At 41.9% G+C, this 19,014-nt stretch overlaps 1 protein-coding gene across 1 annotated transcript in view; it reads right to left on the bottom strand.

Annotated features, from left to right (window-relative positions):
* FHOD3 (formin homology 2 domain containing 3) overlaps positions 1–19,014 on the bottom strand; it is a 467,442-nt gene that overhangs the window by 55,658 nt on the left and 392,770 nt on the right. Inside the window, exons 19-21 of the mRNA XM_019472318.1 lie at positions 13,530–13,841; positions 8,847–9,736; positions 2,011–2,169 (exon numbers count right to left, since the gene is read on the bottom strand). Of these exons, the coding sequence (XP_019327863.1) occupies positions 2,011–2,169; positions 8,847–9,736; positions 13,530–13,841 (1,361 nt within the window). The remainder of the gene's footprint in view (positions 1–2,010; positions 2,170–8,846; positions 9,737–13,529; positions 13,842–19,014) is intronic.

Below are 19,014 nucleotides of genomic sequence, written 5' to 3'. Positions count from 1 at the left end.
CCCACCTCGCTACAGCCTCCTTTCAGGTAGTTGTAGAGAGCGATGAGGTCTCCCCTCAGCCTCCTTTTCTCCAGGCTAAACAACCCCAGCTCCCTCAGCCACTCCTCAGAAGACTTGTTCTCCAGACCCCTCACCAGCCTCGTTGCCCTTCTCTGGACACGCTCCAGCACCTCAATGTCCTTCTTGTAGCGAGGGGCCCAAAACTGAACACAGTATTTGAGGTGCGGCCTCACCAGTGCTGAGTACAGGGGCACGATCACTTCCCTACTCCTGCTGGCCACACTATTTCTGATACCAGCCAGGATGCTATTGGCCTTCTTGGCCACCTGGGCACACTGCCGGCTCATATTCAGTTTATTCCCTTTCTCTTGATTTTAAATATCTGAATGATCACATCAGGATTACTCACATCTTAGGTTCAAGCTGTGGACACAGAACTCAGAAATCCCATTTTCTTTAGCACTGGGCAAGTATATCAGCAGTGTATCATTTCCTGGTTTCTGAATTCTTCAATTTGAAAGCTACCTGCATATATATTTTAAATGAAATTATGGGTTTCTGGCAGCTAATGGAAAGGCCACCCAAAAGAGGCTGTGGTGGTACAAGGCACTCACAACTGTGGATACCACAGCTGGTTGGCAGATGGACAGCCCAGCTACAGATGTTGGCACTGGAAAGGGTGAGCTATGCAGAGCAGCTGAACTTCTGTTAAGCGTGCCAGAGAAGGACACAATTCAAAGGAGATGATACATGAAAGATAATAAAGATGTGTCCTTCTTTATCAGCCATTTTATGTTGGACTTTGTATGGAAACACTGCCTACAGCACTGAGATCAAACCTGTGGTCTGTGAGTGGGGCTTGGCTGGAGGGCTACTTCTCTCCAACACTTCAAAGCTTAGTACTGCAAACTGCAGTGGTGGGTACATGGGCTGGGTCATGAAAAATTACTTTTTTAGCCTGATTTGTCACCTTCATAATATGAGTAAGGTATGTATATACCAAATAAGTAATACAGCTTTGGGGAGAAACTATATTCTAGTAGGGATAAATCAGGCCTTGCCTTCTAGCTAGAATGATCTTTTGCCTTAAGTATTTCTTTTGCATGTAACTGTTGGCAACTCCATTTCCATTCCAGCCAGCTTTTCTCATTTTCTTCTGTAGTCAGCACAGTGAAGGTGGAAAGGTGGAAATCATGAAACACAGTGCCAAACCACTGAAAGGTGACTGTGTATCAATATATGACCTCTGCTGCTCAGCCACTGGTTGAGATTTGTAGTTGTGCAGGTTACTCTTACTAGGTGATAGAGGCTTATTAAAAAAAAAAGAAGCGATTTGAAATGAGTACAACCACAATGAAAAAAAACAGGGGAGCAGCAGGCTTCTTTTACACTTCACAGAAGAAAAATGTTTTGATAAAAAAAATAATAAACAGCTCATCTTGGATCTCGGTAAGAATATCTGCAAAGTCAAACATGTAATGGTAAAAATTACATCATCTGTAATCTTTATACCAACTGCTTTTCTTCAAACAACAGCAACACAGAAATGTTATTTTGAGCAGAACTAGTCACTGTATTTGTTTTCCATTAGATATACAATCTAGAATGACTCCAACAGCTAGCTGGGCATGAACTTTATTAAACCCTGTACCAGTTGCATCAGCTCTAGTAACTCACTGCCTATTCTTGCTGCTCACAATATTTCAGTCAATCTCCAGAGGAACAGATAATACTCTGGAAATCTTGACAGGAATTAACACCATTGTTACTCAAACTTAGACACAAACCAACCAGAGAAATCCATGTTTACTGAGCATGCCCAACCTCAGGTGAATACTACATGCTTCTGAGCACATTACATTGATTTGACAAGTTTCAACTCTCAGTCATGATATAATACATCCCCTTTTCCCTCCTCCATGAAAGGTCTGGCCTGTACCATGTGCAACATTGAAAAAAAAAGGAAACATTAAAAATGCAGACTTGAAGACATCGACTACTCTTTCTTACCTCTATTCCTTCCTTGTTTAAGGCATATTCGTCAAAGTTCAAAATAGCAGTCTTGATAGTCCGGGGAGGGGGCAACACAGTCAAGCCAATATTAATAGCATTGCTTCGTTTTGAGTCCAATACAATGATCTCCTGTCGCTTCCCATCTGCAGCAGTTTTCTTGGTAAAGAAGAGAAGAAGAATATTATTTCTTTATAAAACAGGCTGGAGGAAAAGTCATTCCTTTCACCAATGACTTCCCTTACTCAAGGGTGCTGACGCTGAATGTAAATCTAATGCATTTATAGTCATCCAAAAAAGCTGAACTCTACCACATCCTTGCTGGTATCAGCACGAGCTGCCAGGATTTAACCAGAGAGCTGAATGCAGTCTCAGATGCCATGCAAAGCCGAGCTGGCCTGAGACACAGGACTCCCTGAGGGCTGGGAACGCTGGAGTTTGGGGCAGGAGTCAGTCTGAAAAAAGCCTGAAGCTGTCTCTGCCGTGCGAGAGGTCTGCCGTGCGGCACGACTGGCTACTGCAGGGCAGCAGCCGAGTGGCCGATGGGCTCTGGGGCTCAATTCCCCCTTGGATGCATCAACCTGGAGTGGCCATTGACCCTCTCCTGCCTGCATGGCTGGCTGGGAAATAGACAGGGTGGTTCCGACCTGCCTGCCAGCACTCTCCTGTGTTACAAATCCACCTCGGGCACTGGCAAAGGAGCTGTAGAGGCCTTTCTGGAGACACTGGCATGGTTTTCTGACCTCTGGCTGTCAGAGGAAGGGTATTCTACCTTGCTGCTCATGATATGTCCGTCAAACCCTTCACAGGTGCAGAGCAACTTCAACCTTTCTGCTTTTTTCGACTTTTTTTTGAGACTAGACATAATCTTTGGATCTTACCTCCAGTATAAACTACAGTATAAATAATAATGAAAGCACGAAGAACTAACAACATACATTTTAAATTCCATTCTAGAGAAGACCCAAGAAGTTTCTTCCTCTCTCTCCCCATCCTCATAGCGGCAAAATGCGAACCAACTAGGCAAGGTGACTCAGAAACCATTTATATGGCATAACAGTGTTGAACATGGTCTTTGCTTTTATGCCCCGGCATGCCTCTCATTCTCTCATTGTCCTGTGCTAGAAGGTGTCTCTTTGGCAACTACATATGTCATATACCAGGCAGCTGCAAGAGGAGAGGACTCTGCTCCTTATACACAGGGATTTTTCCTCCCTCTCCATAGACATGAACTTTGGAAACATATTTTCTCCGTTTCCCCTTCCTTTGCCTTATCAGAGATGGGCTGAGGAATGCTGTCAAGCACAGGGGCATAGGGAGAAGACCAGCACATTGATGCAAGCAAGCACAGGCATGCTTCATTGTGTATAAACTCAAGTTTCAGCAAGGCACAGGCTGCAGAGACGTGACTGTGACCTCCCTGTAGAGCCTGTTACCTCGACTGTGGTTAGTGGCTCTGGCAGCAGCATCCTTAGCACAGGTGCACCTCAAAGGGGCAAAGAGAGAGATTAAGCAATCCCTCTTTCCAGGCTGCAATGTGGCAGTCCATACAACTGTTCAGAACAGAGAATCATCTATGTTGTCTACAGCAGTAGTGCCTCTTGCATCTCTTGTGGATTTGGGGAAAGCCCAGGAGGAGACTCTTACTGCCCCAGTCTCGATCTGTGCTCAGGATTGCTTTTTTGACCCCAAAGCTTTGTTCTCCACTTCCTTTGGGTCTGCACCACAGCCACCACTGAGTCAAAAAATGCCCTACTGCCAGGTCTACATGCTGATTCTGCATTGGAAGAACTGTCTGAATTAATAAATATGATTTTATCAAAGTCCCTCCGGCTGTAGGTCAGCCCATAATGGGAATGCAGTTACATCATTACAAAGATGCCTTTTTCTGCCATAGCTCAGCTCCTTGTCTGCACAGGAAGAAGTATGCCCACCGGTCCCAGCAGCCTGCCCAGCACATGTGTGGCACCACAGCCCTTCCGTCATACCAACATGATTAACATGGTGTGATGCAACTGTGAAAGTAACGAGAGGGTTGGTTTTTTTAAACTTAAAAAGAAACAACACTTTTGCAGTAAACAGGATAAATTTCAGGAGAGCAAAGATAACATTTGTTTTCAATTTTTGTATGTCTGTTCTGTCAGAACTGCTCTCTTCTTAACACCTTAAAAGCATCCCTGAAGCCTTCTTGAAGTTGGCCTTCTTTGAGTAAGAGTCTCCTCTTTTTCCTGGGGAGCTACCTGAAGGATTGGAGATGCAGCTTCTCCTTTAAAGCAGTCATTTTTACTTCCAGTGCCATTAATCACATTTTCAGGACCACAGTTAGTGGTCAAGACCACATAAAAACAAGCGGGGTTCACCAGAGACTGCTTCCTCTTGAGTCTGTATCACGCTAAGCCTTTTTTAAACCACTACTTTTTACCTTGTCCTTCGCAGCACAGAATGACACAGCTCCAGAGGATTTATGCAGAAGGGAAAAGGCTGGGGGAAAGGAGTTAAATTAGGCTTCCCACATGCGGTATGGGTAAGTAAGCCTCAGGTCTGCAGCTCTGTTTTTAGGCTCTTAAGTTTGACAAGAGACATATTCATTTGAAGGACATATGACACTAACCGCTGGGATGATTGCGATTGCAACAGTGCGCTCGCTCCTCAGCGATGAGTTGTGAAAGTCAGATGAGCTGTACAGATACCTTTTGTAAGGTATTTTCCAGAGCTATAACTGCATATGGGGTATAAAAATTTGGGGTAACTCACTCTTCAAAAACAGGGGCAGAAGAGATTTTAAATCCATTCTGGGGACGACAGCTGAGTTACAAAGAAATCCTTTCCAAATAAATAAAAGGATGAAGAAAAGAGAAAGATTTTACTACTATGAACTTTATTACCCTACCGCTAGGAAAAGAATTCCTTTTTGTCTGCAATGAAATTGCACATGTGTAAGTGTCTGACTGTTAAAATAAGCTACAACTATTAACTTCTATTACAGTATTAGGTGACTTCAGACTGTTTTATAAGTTCATTAACAGAGAATGACTTCAAATGCTTGAGGGAACAGTGCACTAGTGCACTTGATTTTATATTTTAATATGTCAGTATGTAACGTAAGCCCTGAACTGCTGAATATTATATTATTAAATGTAAATAAATAATTATAAAATACAAATATATCAGGTGGTATAATTTGTGGGAAACAAACATTCCTGCAATGTATTAACAACCGCAGTGAATTTAGATCTTTACAAGACCTAACTGGCCAGATTCTGTTGCCTCTATTGAAGGCTGGGTAGTCAATATAGGTTAGTCAAAAACCATTACCATCCCACAGAAGGTGATCTGTAGTCTGATAAGCATATAGTCTAAAACATGCCTCTCTGCTTTGACTAATACGGGAAGCAGAAAAATTTACATCACTTTTCCAGTGGTAATATAAATACGTAATTATATATGAGCATCAAGTCAGAAATATCTCCTGCATTTAAACTGCATCAGTAGTACAGAAAAAAAAGGGCAATCCCTTAATAGCGAGATGGCAGGGTTTTTATTTCTATGTCAATTAGCAAGGATTTAGCACTGAGGATTTAAAATGGAATCACTCAGCTGCCACTGGCTTTGTCTGGGATACATATATAATCTTTTTCAGAAATTCTGGTCTACATTTATGACTTGCCTTGGCATTTATTCAAATTGCAACAAATGTTTTCAAAAGGAGTATGTGTCTAGGCATGTATCTACACATGTACATGAAAACACATTCCTTAATTTTTCACTCCTCCTAGTTTTTATGTCTGTGGGCACATGATGGATCACTATGTCCCACAGGGTATAGATGAATCAGCAAAATAATACTTCCAAATGACACGCAGAACCAAGTGGATGGCAGAAGGGCTGAACAACACTGTTTGATTCAGTAGTGTCTGCGTGTTTTCATTTCTCTTCACAGAAAAATAAACACTTTGAAGTACTTTGTCAAAATACCTGGTTTGTTTGCCTGACTGAGAAGGAAAGAAATTCTAGTCTGGCTTGGAGGGGATACCTGATCACTCTCCTTCTATTTGCAAACAGGTCCTCTATTCCAGAAAATAAACACTCTGCAACTAAAGGTGCTCCATTAACTATAATCGATGTGTGAGTAGTCCAGTGTGGCATAAGTTTTCCTAAAACCAAGAATCTCCCCTCCCAGCCTCCCCCACCCCCAACTCCTATATTATATCCTACAATTTAAAATCCACTTTATTTTATTGCAGTCTATTGTGTTTAATGAAAAACTTCTCATGAGCCAGGAAGTAGCTGTTTATAGCTGTGTGTTGTGGAAATCACAGTGAAGGATTAGAAACTGGAGTAAAATTGGTTACAGCTGTATGAAAGAGCATATGCACAAGATAGAGCCAAGCCCCCCCCTACGCACCCTGACTTTGCTTTTCCTCTCATCCTTCTGGACTGTTCCTTTTCCATGCACCTGCTTCCATCTACTGCTATGAAATCTGGAGATTTGACTTTTGATTTGTTGCTCTGCGCTCTTTTTTTCAGCTGAACCAACTGAGCCGTGAGTCAGACTTTACGATATTATAGAATAAACCTGTTTTGGATTGCAGCCATTGGACACGAGAAACTAGACACAACGGGGAATGTACTCCCTGGAAATAAACCAAGCAGTCTGGAAAAAGCGAGAGCTATCCTAATTTGAGTGCAATCTTCGTACCAAACCTCAAGTCTTTTACAGATTCAGTGGTCTGCCTAATTATTCCCACTCTCACTTGATCTAAGGACCATCTCCTACCCTGGAAGATTTGCTGGTATTCACCAAAACCACGCAGGAGTCTCAGAAGTCTGAGTAGACCTCCACTATGGTAATCCTTGGTCACCATTGTCTTCTCTACAGAGACAATGAGACTTCTATGTCTGTGCTATGGGACGGGGTGGAAAGAGAGCCAAAAGTCTAACGTCTCATGCAGAGAGCAGTTATTAGTCTCCAAGAGGAAAGCAGTCACCTAAATCATTCCTCAGACTTGCACTAATTTCAAAGAAACCTGCTCACTCATCTTCCAGCCAGAAGCCAAAAGCTGTGCCAGAGCATCAGGCAGCCCAGGCAGGTTTGGGAAGCAAGTGTGAGGGGAGGGGGCGAAATGGCCAAAGGTAGTTTGGGAACGTGCACGGTAAATGACTGGAGAAGTAAACAAGTCAAAATTCCAGCAATTTAACATCAAAAATTTTGGGTGAGAATAGAAGATTAAGAATCAGCCAGGCTGATCCATTACAATACTGGCATTTAGCACAAAGCTAAAGTTTGGAAATGGCAAATATGTCATAATTCCACATTCAATTCGAGGAATTAAATGTTTTATGGATCTAAGAAAACGTTCTCATTCCTTCCATCTATGAACCATCTGTGGCAGATTTGTATTTACAGGGAGAGAGATGAGGAGTAACATGCCACAACGTCATCAGCATTCCTTCCTCAGCAGAAAAGGAATTAGAGAGAGAAATTAATCTCAGCACCGGCCAAATGAATGATCAGCTGAATGTGTTTTTAGAGCTGCTACGCCATATGTTTCAGATCTACATGCATCTGTGTCAAAAAATTCAGCTAAGAACAGTGATGGCAGGATCTACGCGAGCCATGTATTTATGTACCTGTTGTTTGCTAGGTACTTAATGAGGGGCTTGATTGTTCAAATTGCAATGTTTCCACTTGGCCAAGATCAAGAATGACTATGAGAAAATTTTGAGTTAATAACCCAGACAAGTGACACGGAGAACTTCTACCGTGAGACATCCAGTCTCCCCAGATTAAGAGCAAACAATAATATATATGATACATAAAATATATAACAACTGTTGCGAGCCAAAGAGACGTAAAATAGTCAAGGTACTGACTTTTTTATGTCACTATAAAACATATAGGCATACACAGAAAACATACAACTGATTTAGTTATTTTAAGTAAGAGATGGACATCTTTTACTAGCATTTTAACTGGAAAAAAATGTTGTTTCCCAGATACCTATTATTCTGCTTAGAAGTAAAAGTTTATTTAGCCATGAAAAACAAATGTTCACGCTAGTAACTTTTTTAATGCTACTTCAAATTCTTACAAAACTTAACTATAAAAGACTTCCCTTTGTTGTTGAGTCTAATGTTAAACAGCCATGTCATCAGCCTTTTATTTTATTTATTTTATAACAATGCTCCTAAGGAAGAGGGAATCCTAGCTACAGAGGTATTTCCTGTGCCAGCTTCTATCCTAAAATTTGGATAGCCACATTGTACAAATTAAGGATTTAAAATAGGCCCGTTCAACAGTATAAAACAAAAACCCAACACCCCTGCAGAGTTTAGCTGCAAACTTGGTCCAGCTGATAAATTGATCCTTCAGAACAAAGCATACGTGTAGGCTTTTTGCAGCAGATCCAGTTTGATATTCTAACCTTTCTACATAAAGATTAGGAAGATATTACCAAGCGAAGAACTGTCAAATACACAGATATGAATCATCATGCTGTGACGTTTATGTGAATGTAAGAGAAAATATTTCACATTTCAATACCTAGTTTGGCACTCAGCTACAAACAACCTAATGTAAAATTTGTTGGTATTCTCCACCTGAAGTGATATCCCAAAACCGGTAGACCTGAGATACAAGGGCAGCTTGGCACGTACACCACCCTAGCCTCATCTCCTAGTTTCAGGCCATGGAATATCTTCCGTCATAGGCCAAGCTAGAAACACATCCAGTAATTTCCACTGTTTTCATATAAACAACATAAATCACCTAGATCTAAGTCAGAAAGAATACCAATACAATAGCAAAATAATAGCAAGCTGAATACGAGTTGTACCTTTGTGACAGGCAGTTCCTTGGACTTAGACTCAAAGAGATGCTCCAGTTTGGAAGTGTCCACCTTAATGGGTTCCAGTTTCGACCACAGGAATTCTCTGCAGCGTTTGTTGTTTTTACACTGCCACTCAAATGGCCGTACCTCGTTCCAAAACAGACGGATGGTTTTCTTCTTCTTTATAAATGCTGGCTGACCCCTAGAAACCTGGGGTGACCCTAAACCCTGAGGAGTGCTGAACAGCGGAGGAGGAGCCAATAAATTAGCAGAGGGTGGAGGTGGAGGCGGACATCCAAACAGTGGGGGAGGTGGTGGAGGAGGCAAACCCAGAAAAGAAGGTGGAGGTGGAGGAGGGGGAACAAGGGAGTCCCCAGGACCCATATCCATGTCCAACACATCTACATCATCCTCCTCCCCCAAGTCTGTAAAATCCATGTCTTTGATTTTAAGTTCTCTAGGATTAGCCATGAGCTGATCCCAGATGTAGTCAGATTCCTTCTTTGGCTGTGCTGGTGTTTTCTCAGGGACCTGTTCACTGATTTCATCTTCAGGCATGGCTGTCCCCTTGGCCAGCTCACCACTGTTAAATTTTTCCGCAAAGGCTTTCACACTGCCTTGGTTGTCCAGATTTCCGATCTCCATCTTTTTGACACTTTCATCTTTGGCCTGCTTTGTGGCCTGAAGGATAGAGATCCTACTGGCTAGGCTAGTGAGTGACTCCTCGCCTTCCTCCGTCTCCTTCTTTTCCTCCTTCGCCTCCAGCTCCTTCTCCTCTTCATCCTTGGGCTTTTTGTTATGCGCATACAACATGTCCAGCATAAATCGCTTGTTGTTGAGGATGTTGCTGCACTGCTCATTCACACCAGCATCCTGAATGGTCTGTGACCATGGACCTGCAATCACACACATACAGATGGGAAGAGTCAAGGGGAGGGAGCCAGAGCACCAAGAACACTCTTCAACCCACCAGAAAAAATTTGGGGGACACATGCACAATTGTTCTGAAACTGGGCAAGCAGTAGCTTTGAAAATTTTGAAGTAAGTGACAGTGCTGATATATGGCCCAATCTTGATGCGCTGGGAGTAATTCTCAAAAAAGGAATGGGAGCAGGAAATAATCAGTGTAGCTCGGGAGGGACTATATAACTGCCAGGATTTCAAGGTTCAGGTTTCTCCTGAAATCCGTCAGGTTTCACTTTGTACTTAATACCCCAGCTCACTTCATACAGTTCATAAATGCTCAGAATCTTTAGTAATCTGGAATGGGGCTTAAATATCATGACAATGGCATAAAATAGGTTATCGTCATACTCTTCACCTGGCCATAAACTGGAACCACCCCAGAAAATTTCCTTATAAAAGAGATCTTCCCTGCCTGATGTCAAGGTCAACATGTAACTGCTTACTCCTACTCCTCCTCCTCCCTCCCTGCTGGCTAGGGGAGGACAGCTTTCACATCTGCCTGGTCCACAGACCTCCCGGCTGGGTACCGGGGCCATCTTGACAACACGGACTATTTGAATCCCAGAGCAGGCTGCATACCCAGGGTACAGCTCTCAGGGAACTCAGTGAGTATAAGCATAAGCAAGATTTTTAAAGTTATTTCTAGGAATATGAGCACCTTTATAAAAGACTTTTGAAAATGCTGCTCATCAACCACTGTTACCCTCCCTGTAATATATGATGGCATTGAAAGCCTAATGGCCTTCCTCCCACATCACAATCATTTAACATGTCACTGTAATGAAGCTTCAACTTTCAGACTACTGCTTTTCTCAACAATAATCTGCAAAATACCAAGTTTGAGACAGCACCATAAATAACAAACTATAGCAGTAGAATTGTAAAAATAAATGATGTAAGCGTCTCTTCGACTACATTTCCCTGAATATAATACTGCTAACCAATGTGGATGATGTGTCTAAAAATTATGGTGCTTCTTTTTCCAGTGGGCATCAGATGAAGTGATTAAACATGGACAAAGATAACTCATCACACTTACTGTATTTCCTGTATGGGATTCCTTCTGTTCCCCATAGTCTTTACACATTTTATTAATATATTTTTTTATAAACTCTATTTCTTAAACATATTTTATTTTGATTGCTAGCCTGCCTTCCTTTTGGCCCCTTGTGGTTAAAGATTTTCTTTTATACCTGTCAGTTGCCCTTTCTCTTAAACTTCCACTTTATCTTTGTTTCTCCCCTTATGCTCCCACCTTTTTCAATACTTTAGGGTTTTAAACATCTTTTATGGCCTCCTTCATCAATGGAGTTGCTTTCTTACCATGACATCTAGCCCTGTGCTCTGAGAACGTGTCCCCTCGGTGAGATCCACATCCAGGGCCCCACAACTCCTCCCTGCCCCTTTAAAATAACACCACGTTAAAATGTAGGACGGGTCTCACAGCACAAAGCACATGGACAGAAACGACTCTCACCTCTATTCAGATCAACCTCTAAACCGCATTTTAAAATGAGTCCAGAGGTTTAACCCCAGACAAAAGGAAGACTTTTTTTCAGCTATGGATGCAACCTCTAAAACTATTTTCTTCTACTTTCGTGCAGGAGGCTTGACTGCTTTCATTATTCTGTTTATTTTTCCTCAGACTTTATCCATGGGATTACTTTCTCACCAAGATTTGTCACCTGAGGTAGTCTCTTAGATTTGTCTCTGAGGCAGTTTCACTAGACAACGTGACTAGACAACTCCTTCCCCACACCACAGATTTTACCCAGCTGAGCCCACACAGAGGATTTCCCCCTACACCCAGCCTTTCCTTCAAAGATGTTCAAGATTGCTCCCAGGATCCCTTCTACAAATCCCACAAGACCTACCCGCTCTCAGTTGCACCAGCTGGGATCCTCCAGGATTTAATCCCTTTGCAAAACCGCTCATCAAAATTCCCCCAGACACAATCTCTAATCTGGGCTCCCCAAGACTGCCTCCATCTGCCTTAGCTGATCAAAGATTACTGCTGTGAAGACTCTTGCTACCTTGGGGGCCTCTTCTGCCCTCCTCTCCACAGGTAAAACTTTGCAATACCATCGGAGAAACAAGACTTGTTGGAAGCCAAATTCAGCAGGATGGCTAATGAAGGAGGAGCCAGGACCAAAGGCTTTATTCCTTTGTCCTTAATGCATCTGGGCAGAACCAATGGGCCACCTCATACACGGCAAACTGCTTGTTGGGAATGTGAGAACTGCTGGAGAAAGTGCTCTCGTTTGCTTTCTGAATCTCCTCACCTACTAGAGAGCAAACAGCTCACTACATGAGACCTCCTACATAGCACAGCCTAATACAACTTTGGTCTACTGGTAACGTAGGTAAATTTTAAGATGTTGATTTTTCGATAACAGGGTACATTTCTTAGCTTTTAACAAAAAGTACATAAGCACTTTCATTAGAGTGGTAACAGGTTGGTAACAGACAAGATGAGGGGAAAAAACTTGTAACCTGTTCTCCCTTACTTGCACTTGGACTACCTTGGACTATGCCACAGTGTAACGACACCCTTCATCTGTCATATCTCCCCTCTGTTTCCTACGTATATATCCATCTACATTCTTTAAAAGTACAATAACATTGTAAGTAACTCAATCTCGGTGCTGGTTGAAAAGAAGATAGCTCTTATATTTAGAATAAAATTAACTTAATGCTTCCCAGAAAAAAAAAGTGATAGAGTTTAAACATGACAGTTTATCTCTGTGAGGTAATCCTTGTGATTCAGTGTCATCCCTCTTCTTTCAGGAAAGAGCAAGACTATTTCACGCTGTGAAGCAATTTTTGTTTTCTTATCTAGAATTTAGAAAACTTAGGACAATGCACTCCCCTGTTCAGCCCTAAGAAGACTTGGAAACCAAATGCCCCAATTACATTACATTCCTTTACCTCTCTCTAAAAAAAGTAAAGAGTAATTAATCAATGAAGGTCAGAATCTGCCTTTTACTCCCTACCTGGGCTGCCTGTCAAGCTCTGGTTGTCATTATCTCTCCCGGCAGAAACTGGTTCTTAAGGTGTTTTCCAGGCTGGGCTACCCTTTACAGGTGCCTGGTGGCATATCTGACCAGAACCACTGGTCACTGCAGAACTGGTCTTTTCCAGACAAGGTCTATTTCACGTGCCTCCTCCACACGAGCTAAGGATGGCCACAGCCCAGACCTATCTTCAGCAGCTCCTATGTATCTCTCTCTGCTTTCCGAAGTCTAATGATGACAGGAAACTGGAGGGAAGGAGCAAACATCCTAGTCCTCATCGCTCTTCCTCTTCCACTAAAAGCTAATAGCATGAGAAAAGATATCTGGAATCTCATGACAAATCGTATCAACAGGGCCCCTCCTCTCATTGTTTTATGTGTAGAAAACCCAAATAAATTCTCTAGGAGCTAGAGATGCAAGTTCCCGCAACACGATAATTCAATATTTAATACATTAATCTTGGGGGAAGAAAATGGTCTTGAGTCAAAGGAAACCTCATTTCATCAAGGCCTTACTGTCCCTCAAACACAGAAACACCATCAGAGTCTGTGGATTGCCAAGCAGAGAATGGAAACGGATTTGGGCAGGGTGATGGAAGTCTTAGACAGGCGCAAAGGGTTTGTTATCTAATTAACACAACAACAGAGCTGCTAATTTAACATTTTTTTTCCACCAGAAACCTTTCATTATTGAAAAAGCTTCACTTTACCAGTTTCATTGTCACTGGTTAACTTGTCCTCTCTCTCTTCCCTCTCTAAAGTGCTGCTTGCTGAGGATATGCTGGATGCAGAGCAGTTGTCTTTTTCATTCACTTCCTCATTCTGCCTCTCTTTTTCACTGAGTATTGCACTTTCTTCTGGCTCTCTCTCTGGTCCTTGCTCCACCTCACTCTCTGGTCCCACCTCTGTAGCCTCTATTTCCTTGGGTGTCTCCGTTCCCTGCTCGGCCTCAGCCTCAGCCTCCTGCTCTGGGTCTGGTTCTGGTTCTGTCTCTGTCTCTGGTTCGGGTTCACTGGCACTCACTGGCGGAGAGAACAACGGGAGAAAGAGATTCACTTAATAACGGAGTCGTCTCGGGCTCGCCCCTCTAAACGAGAGCAACGTGAAAGTTGTTCAAGTGCCTTATGGAAAGAAAATAAAAAGCAAGTCCACGGCATGCTGAACATTAGGAGCAACAGACTGATGAATACTGTGCGACGACAGCATTGCACATGAGAGTGGCTTGGCAAACCCCCTCACTTGCTGTCTGGAGCCAGCCCACTGTTTTTATACATACTTCCACAGCTGGAGTGTTGGACTCGCATAAGGATTTGAACGAATCTGCAGAAAATGGGCATCCCACCTGAGCATGACATTGACAACTCAGTGCCTAGACAGAGCCAGGAAGGAAGAGATCTTTTAAAAAACAAAAAGGAGGGAGATTGTGGCTTTTGGTTGAATTTTCTTTGGGTTCTGGAAGAATTCTTTTTTCACCTGATGAGGAACACTTCAATGAAAAAATACAAATATTAGTTTTATTAACACAGTTGAATGGCACAGTCTGGAAATGGCACTGTCACACATTTGGCTGACAAAAAACATATGTTTTTTCATGCACATTTGCTTCAGAATAGCCACATCAAAACTGAACAAAGTTTCCAACTGCTTGGCATATGGCACAAATTTAGTTTCCAATTGGTTGGCATATGGCATATGATGAGCTTTTTTATCAGTTGGCACACAGCAACCAGTTGATAGTACACATGGTTTCTTCTTCCCTGCTTTATCACTGACAGTGAAATTAATTCATTCACCTTTATGGTTTTTAGCTAAACCAGCAGATGTTCACATGCAAATATTCTCTGCATGCTGCAAAGAAACTGAAGAGCATCCACACATATTCACATCAAGCAGCTCACAATTTTCTGAAAACTGAAATGGCCATGCAAGAGTGATGAAAATGGGCATGCACGTTAGTTCTGCATACTCCCCAAATTCCCTCTGTACTAAATCTTGTGTTGGGTGGCTGAACTACAACGACCAAGTCATACTTGTTTTTTCCCCTCTGTTAACTACTTTTCATTACAATATTGCAAAAGAGCCTTCTGGACTTCTCACAGTCTTTGGATCACACGATATACGATGAGACTTCCTTCACAAACTACATGAATCTTTGAAGGAAAAAAAGTATCACACTGGAATGCAATCCAAACATTTCAGTCCTCTAGGGAGCAGGTAAATAGATTTATCCTGAGAAAGTATAAGCCAAAATAATGAAGGTCACAATGTTTTCCTAAGACTGTTTCATGTTGTGTGCCTATCCTATTTTCTGAGACACCCACACAAAGAATAATGAATTCTAACAATGCCTGTGCTTATCTTTACAATAACACATATGTTTTTAAAATAGCTTTCAGTAATGCATCTTCAGTGCCACACTATTCCACTTCATTTCATATAATTTAAGCGTACAGAACTGCAAATTATTTTTTGCCACTGATTTCATTGGAGCTAAGCTTCTGCACTTTCACAATTGATTTTAAATGTGTAGTTAGTTAAATAACCAGACATGCACATATAATACATTTATATAAAAGAAAACTACACATAATATGTTTAATATATAGCCCATGCTCACTCAAATCCCTCTAAGATGTTTTAAAACACTCCCAATTAGAAGCTTACCTTTCTCCCTTTTCTACATCTTCGGCATCTAAAAGTCTAATATTAGATATGCGAGCAGCTCTGCATATGCCTTGTCTCTCTAAATGTACCTTACCTATGACTGTACCCTGGACCCTGCCTATGAGAGAATCAAAATTACAGAGAGCTGGCAAGAAGTTGGCAGACACTCTGAATCCCAGTGGTGTGTTTCTGACCACAGCTGTCAGTGTGTAGGTATAGCACAAGAGCATTTTAAAGTCAAGCTGAGATTTGAATATAGCTGAGATGCAAGCTTAGGAATCCTTCAGGAGCTCCTGGAACTAACATGGTACTGTAGCATGAAAGACTCTGAGCTTGCCACGCTGCAATGGTCCATATATACAAATGTCATCAACTCATCATAGTTTTGTATGAATTTTAGATGTTTCTCTCTAAAACAAAAGCTGCCATGCAATAACCAAAAAGGTCAACTCCAACAGCTTGGTGGGGAAAGAAGCTGACTAAAACACGGCCAGGACTGCTAATGCTTATGGCACCTTTGTCATCATGAAGCTACACTGAAGATTCAATAGGATAGAGTCAGGGGAGACTCTTCAAACAAGAAATATTCCACACATAGCAGAAAGATGGAGTACCTTAACAGAAGCTAATATATAACAAAGAGTAAAGAGCAATATACTGACACAGGCTGCTCTTTTGAGTTCAAGGAGTATCAAAATCTAAGAACTTCTAGAACAAAACAGGGATACGTTGACACTCATTTTGACAATCTCTCTCTCTCTTTAGGGATAATATCAAACAATCCACCAATAACCCAATTAACTTATGAATAGTGAGCTAAGTCCAGTAGCGCTTCCCTTAAAAAGCAGTTAAAAAATCAAATCTGTCAGCAAACACTAGCCAGAGAACAAAGCCAGCAAGCTAGATATGTGTCCATCACTTGCAGTTCCATTGTGTAATCCATTGGGCTGATACTGGTGAGAACTTCTAAAGATGTTAAAAAATACAATTCTCGGTGAATGCTTGGTGGTGGCCTATTTGAAATGAGCTGGAACTTTCAGTCCCGTATCTACTGGATCAATTTTCACACAGACAAAACACTACTCTAAGTGGCAACCTTGCAGGTGGCAACAGAGTTAAATAACAGAGCAGGTTCTGTTCCCTTTCTTCAGGCTTCTGCTGGTGGAGAGTGCAAAGACTCAGGGAAGCCAGCATGGTCATATCAAAAAGCATCAACAGCAAAGAAGGCATTCCTGAGACATTAAGAAGTGTGATGCCATTATAAGCAACATATTTTTTTTTTTTTTAAAAACCAAATTCTTACACATATACAGTTCTTAAACCTAAATTGGGATTGCCAGATTCAGTAGTAGAGGTAATCTCTTTTCACTTGCATATACTATTTTTCACACTTCTCTCAAGGCTTAGCTTCCTTGCCCCCTCCCACCCATTAAAACAAATGAGGGAATCGCAGTCTTTAAATGAGCAGAAGTTTTACTTGCAATTGGATTAATCAGGAGGAGAAAAACTGAATGTGGCTTTAAGGACTAATTTTTGAGTCATATGCCCATTTCTTTTTTCTGCCAGAACTTAATCTCTAAAAATGTATTACTGGAAAAAAAAAACGAAGATTCTCAGAAGAATGAAATCTCCCAAAAAGGCTGTGTAACCTCATCACTAAAAGAGATGGTAGCAGGGTCCCTCAATGAATGCGTAAAGATTTTGTCGTTTTGAGAGGTGGTGTAATCTGCATCTTCTGACATTTTCAAGACTTGGCCACGTAAAGCCCTAGCAACCTGATCTGCAATGATCTGATCGGATGTTCATGTCTCACTCACTTCTTTTGAGTGAGAGGTTACAGAGGACAGCAAGCTGCTCCCTTCTGAAAAACGTGGCTACGAACTTGTAATGCTATACAGGGACATGAAGGGAAACGACTTTTCTTTAGATACTCAACTATAAACGAACTCTGAAGCAGACACAAGATGTCATATCCTTAGTACCTGCTGATAAGACCTCAAGCCCCCAGTCCTGTAAGCCCTCAGAGAGAAAAAACATCCCTCCGGGCCCACATCTAATCCTCTGCCAGGGTAATAGATTAGGAAACCGCATCTTCATCTATTTTCTCTGCTCTCTACTTGGAGCTGGGAGATACATATGCTAAGCGTCTCTTGGGGATGCATACAGTAAGTCTGAAGACGGCTATACCTACCCAAGCCCTCTTGGTTCAATTGTTCAGGCATCGCTTAAAGTCTTGGTTGTTATCTCCCTTCAGTTCCTCCAGCACGGGATTCCTCTTGCTGTGAATTTAGCAGGAACTCACTCTCTTTCTCCACCCCCACCCCAATCTTTTCTTCCCATTCCTCGTGATGGTAAAACTAGCACAGAGTGATCACTAGTAGGGAACTTGCTCTTTCTTCATCAAGTCAGAAATGATCTTTTTTTGTCCCCCTCCCCAGTTCCTCCTTTGACTTTCTGTACCGTGGTTCCTTTGGCTCTACAACTGGGGCTGCAATGGCCTCACTGCACTCTCATGCTCTGGTGCTTTTCCATCTGCCGAGATGCTTTCACCAGTCGTACTTTAGGCAGTATTTGAACCTTGCTTAGCTACTAATATATTCAGAAGGTTTCCTACTGTCCACAATGTGCACTTGGGTTGGTCTGCTTACTTCCTCAAGTGCTAAAAAAGCTGCTCCTCTCAGAGAAGGGTTCATCTCCAATTCCTTTGTGGATTGACTTCAGAGATGTCTTGGTTATTTTTGCTTTCCTTTACTGCACATGTGCACTTCATAAAATATTCTCCAATGAAATTACAAAAGAGGAAGTAGTTGCTCTGAAAAAAAATATTAAGTTCCATCTTGCAGTTATGGGACTGCCTTCATTTCCTCTGAATGCTATACCCCAAGTTTTACAAGAGTAAGTCTTACAAGACTTGATTACTTTAGTGGAACCAATTGTTTTATATGAGAAAACACTTCAGCTCAGTAAGTCCAGATTTTTATATTGAGTAAATATACTGAGACGTTTCACAGCATGGGACAAAGTTCCACAGAAAAAATCCATTTCCTTCTTAAGCCCAGTAGATACTGGATGGCCAAAGGATACTTCAGCACAAACGGCATAAAATAAATCTGACTCCAAAAATCACTTATTGTTTTGCTAGTAGAGGAACACACTTCCCATTTCACTTCAGGTTCTGAATTCTGCAGACGAATATCACACATCTGTTAACATCGTTCCTGCAGAGTCTTTGGAGGGTCCCATGCACAGAACTGAGGAAGTGTTTTCCTTCTGCAGCTTTATCCTTGCTTGGGAAGATGGTGACCCCCATGTTCAAAGCAACTGCTTGGGGTGCAAGTAATCTGGGTTCTGTCCATGGCTCTATTTCAGCTTTCCTACAACTGGCTTAAGCAAGTTAATGCTTCAGTTTCTCTATCTATTAAGTGGGATTCATCACATTTCCTAAGGACAGTAGTAGTTGACGTTTTAATTCATTATGGAGCATAAGGAACTCAGATAATAGTCTAGAGGCCATGGCACACAATCTATAAA

The sequence above is a fragment of the Aptenodytes forsteri genome, unplaced genomic scaffold, assembly GCF_000699145.1.
Source record: "Aptenodytes forsteri isolate BGI_AS27 unplaced genomic scaffold, ASM69914v1 Scaffold114, whole genome shotgun sequence".
In the NCBI taxonomy this organism is placed as follows: Eukaryota; Metazoa; Chordata; class Aves; order Sphenisciformes; family Spheniscidae; genus Aptenodytes; species Aptenodytes forsteri.
Note: the sequence above shows the minus strand (reverse complement) of the source record. Positions and strands in the feature narration are given on the sequence as shown.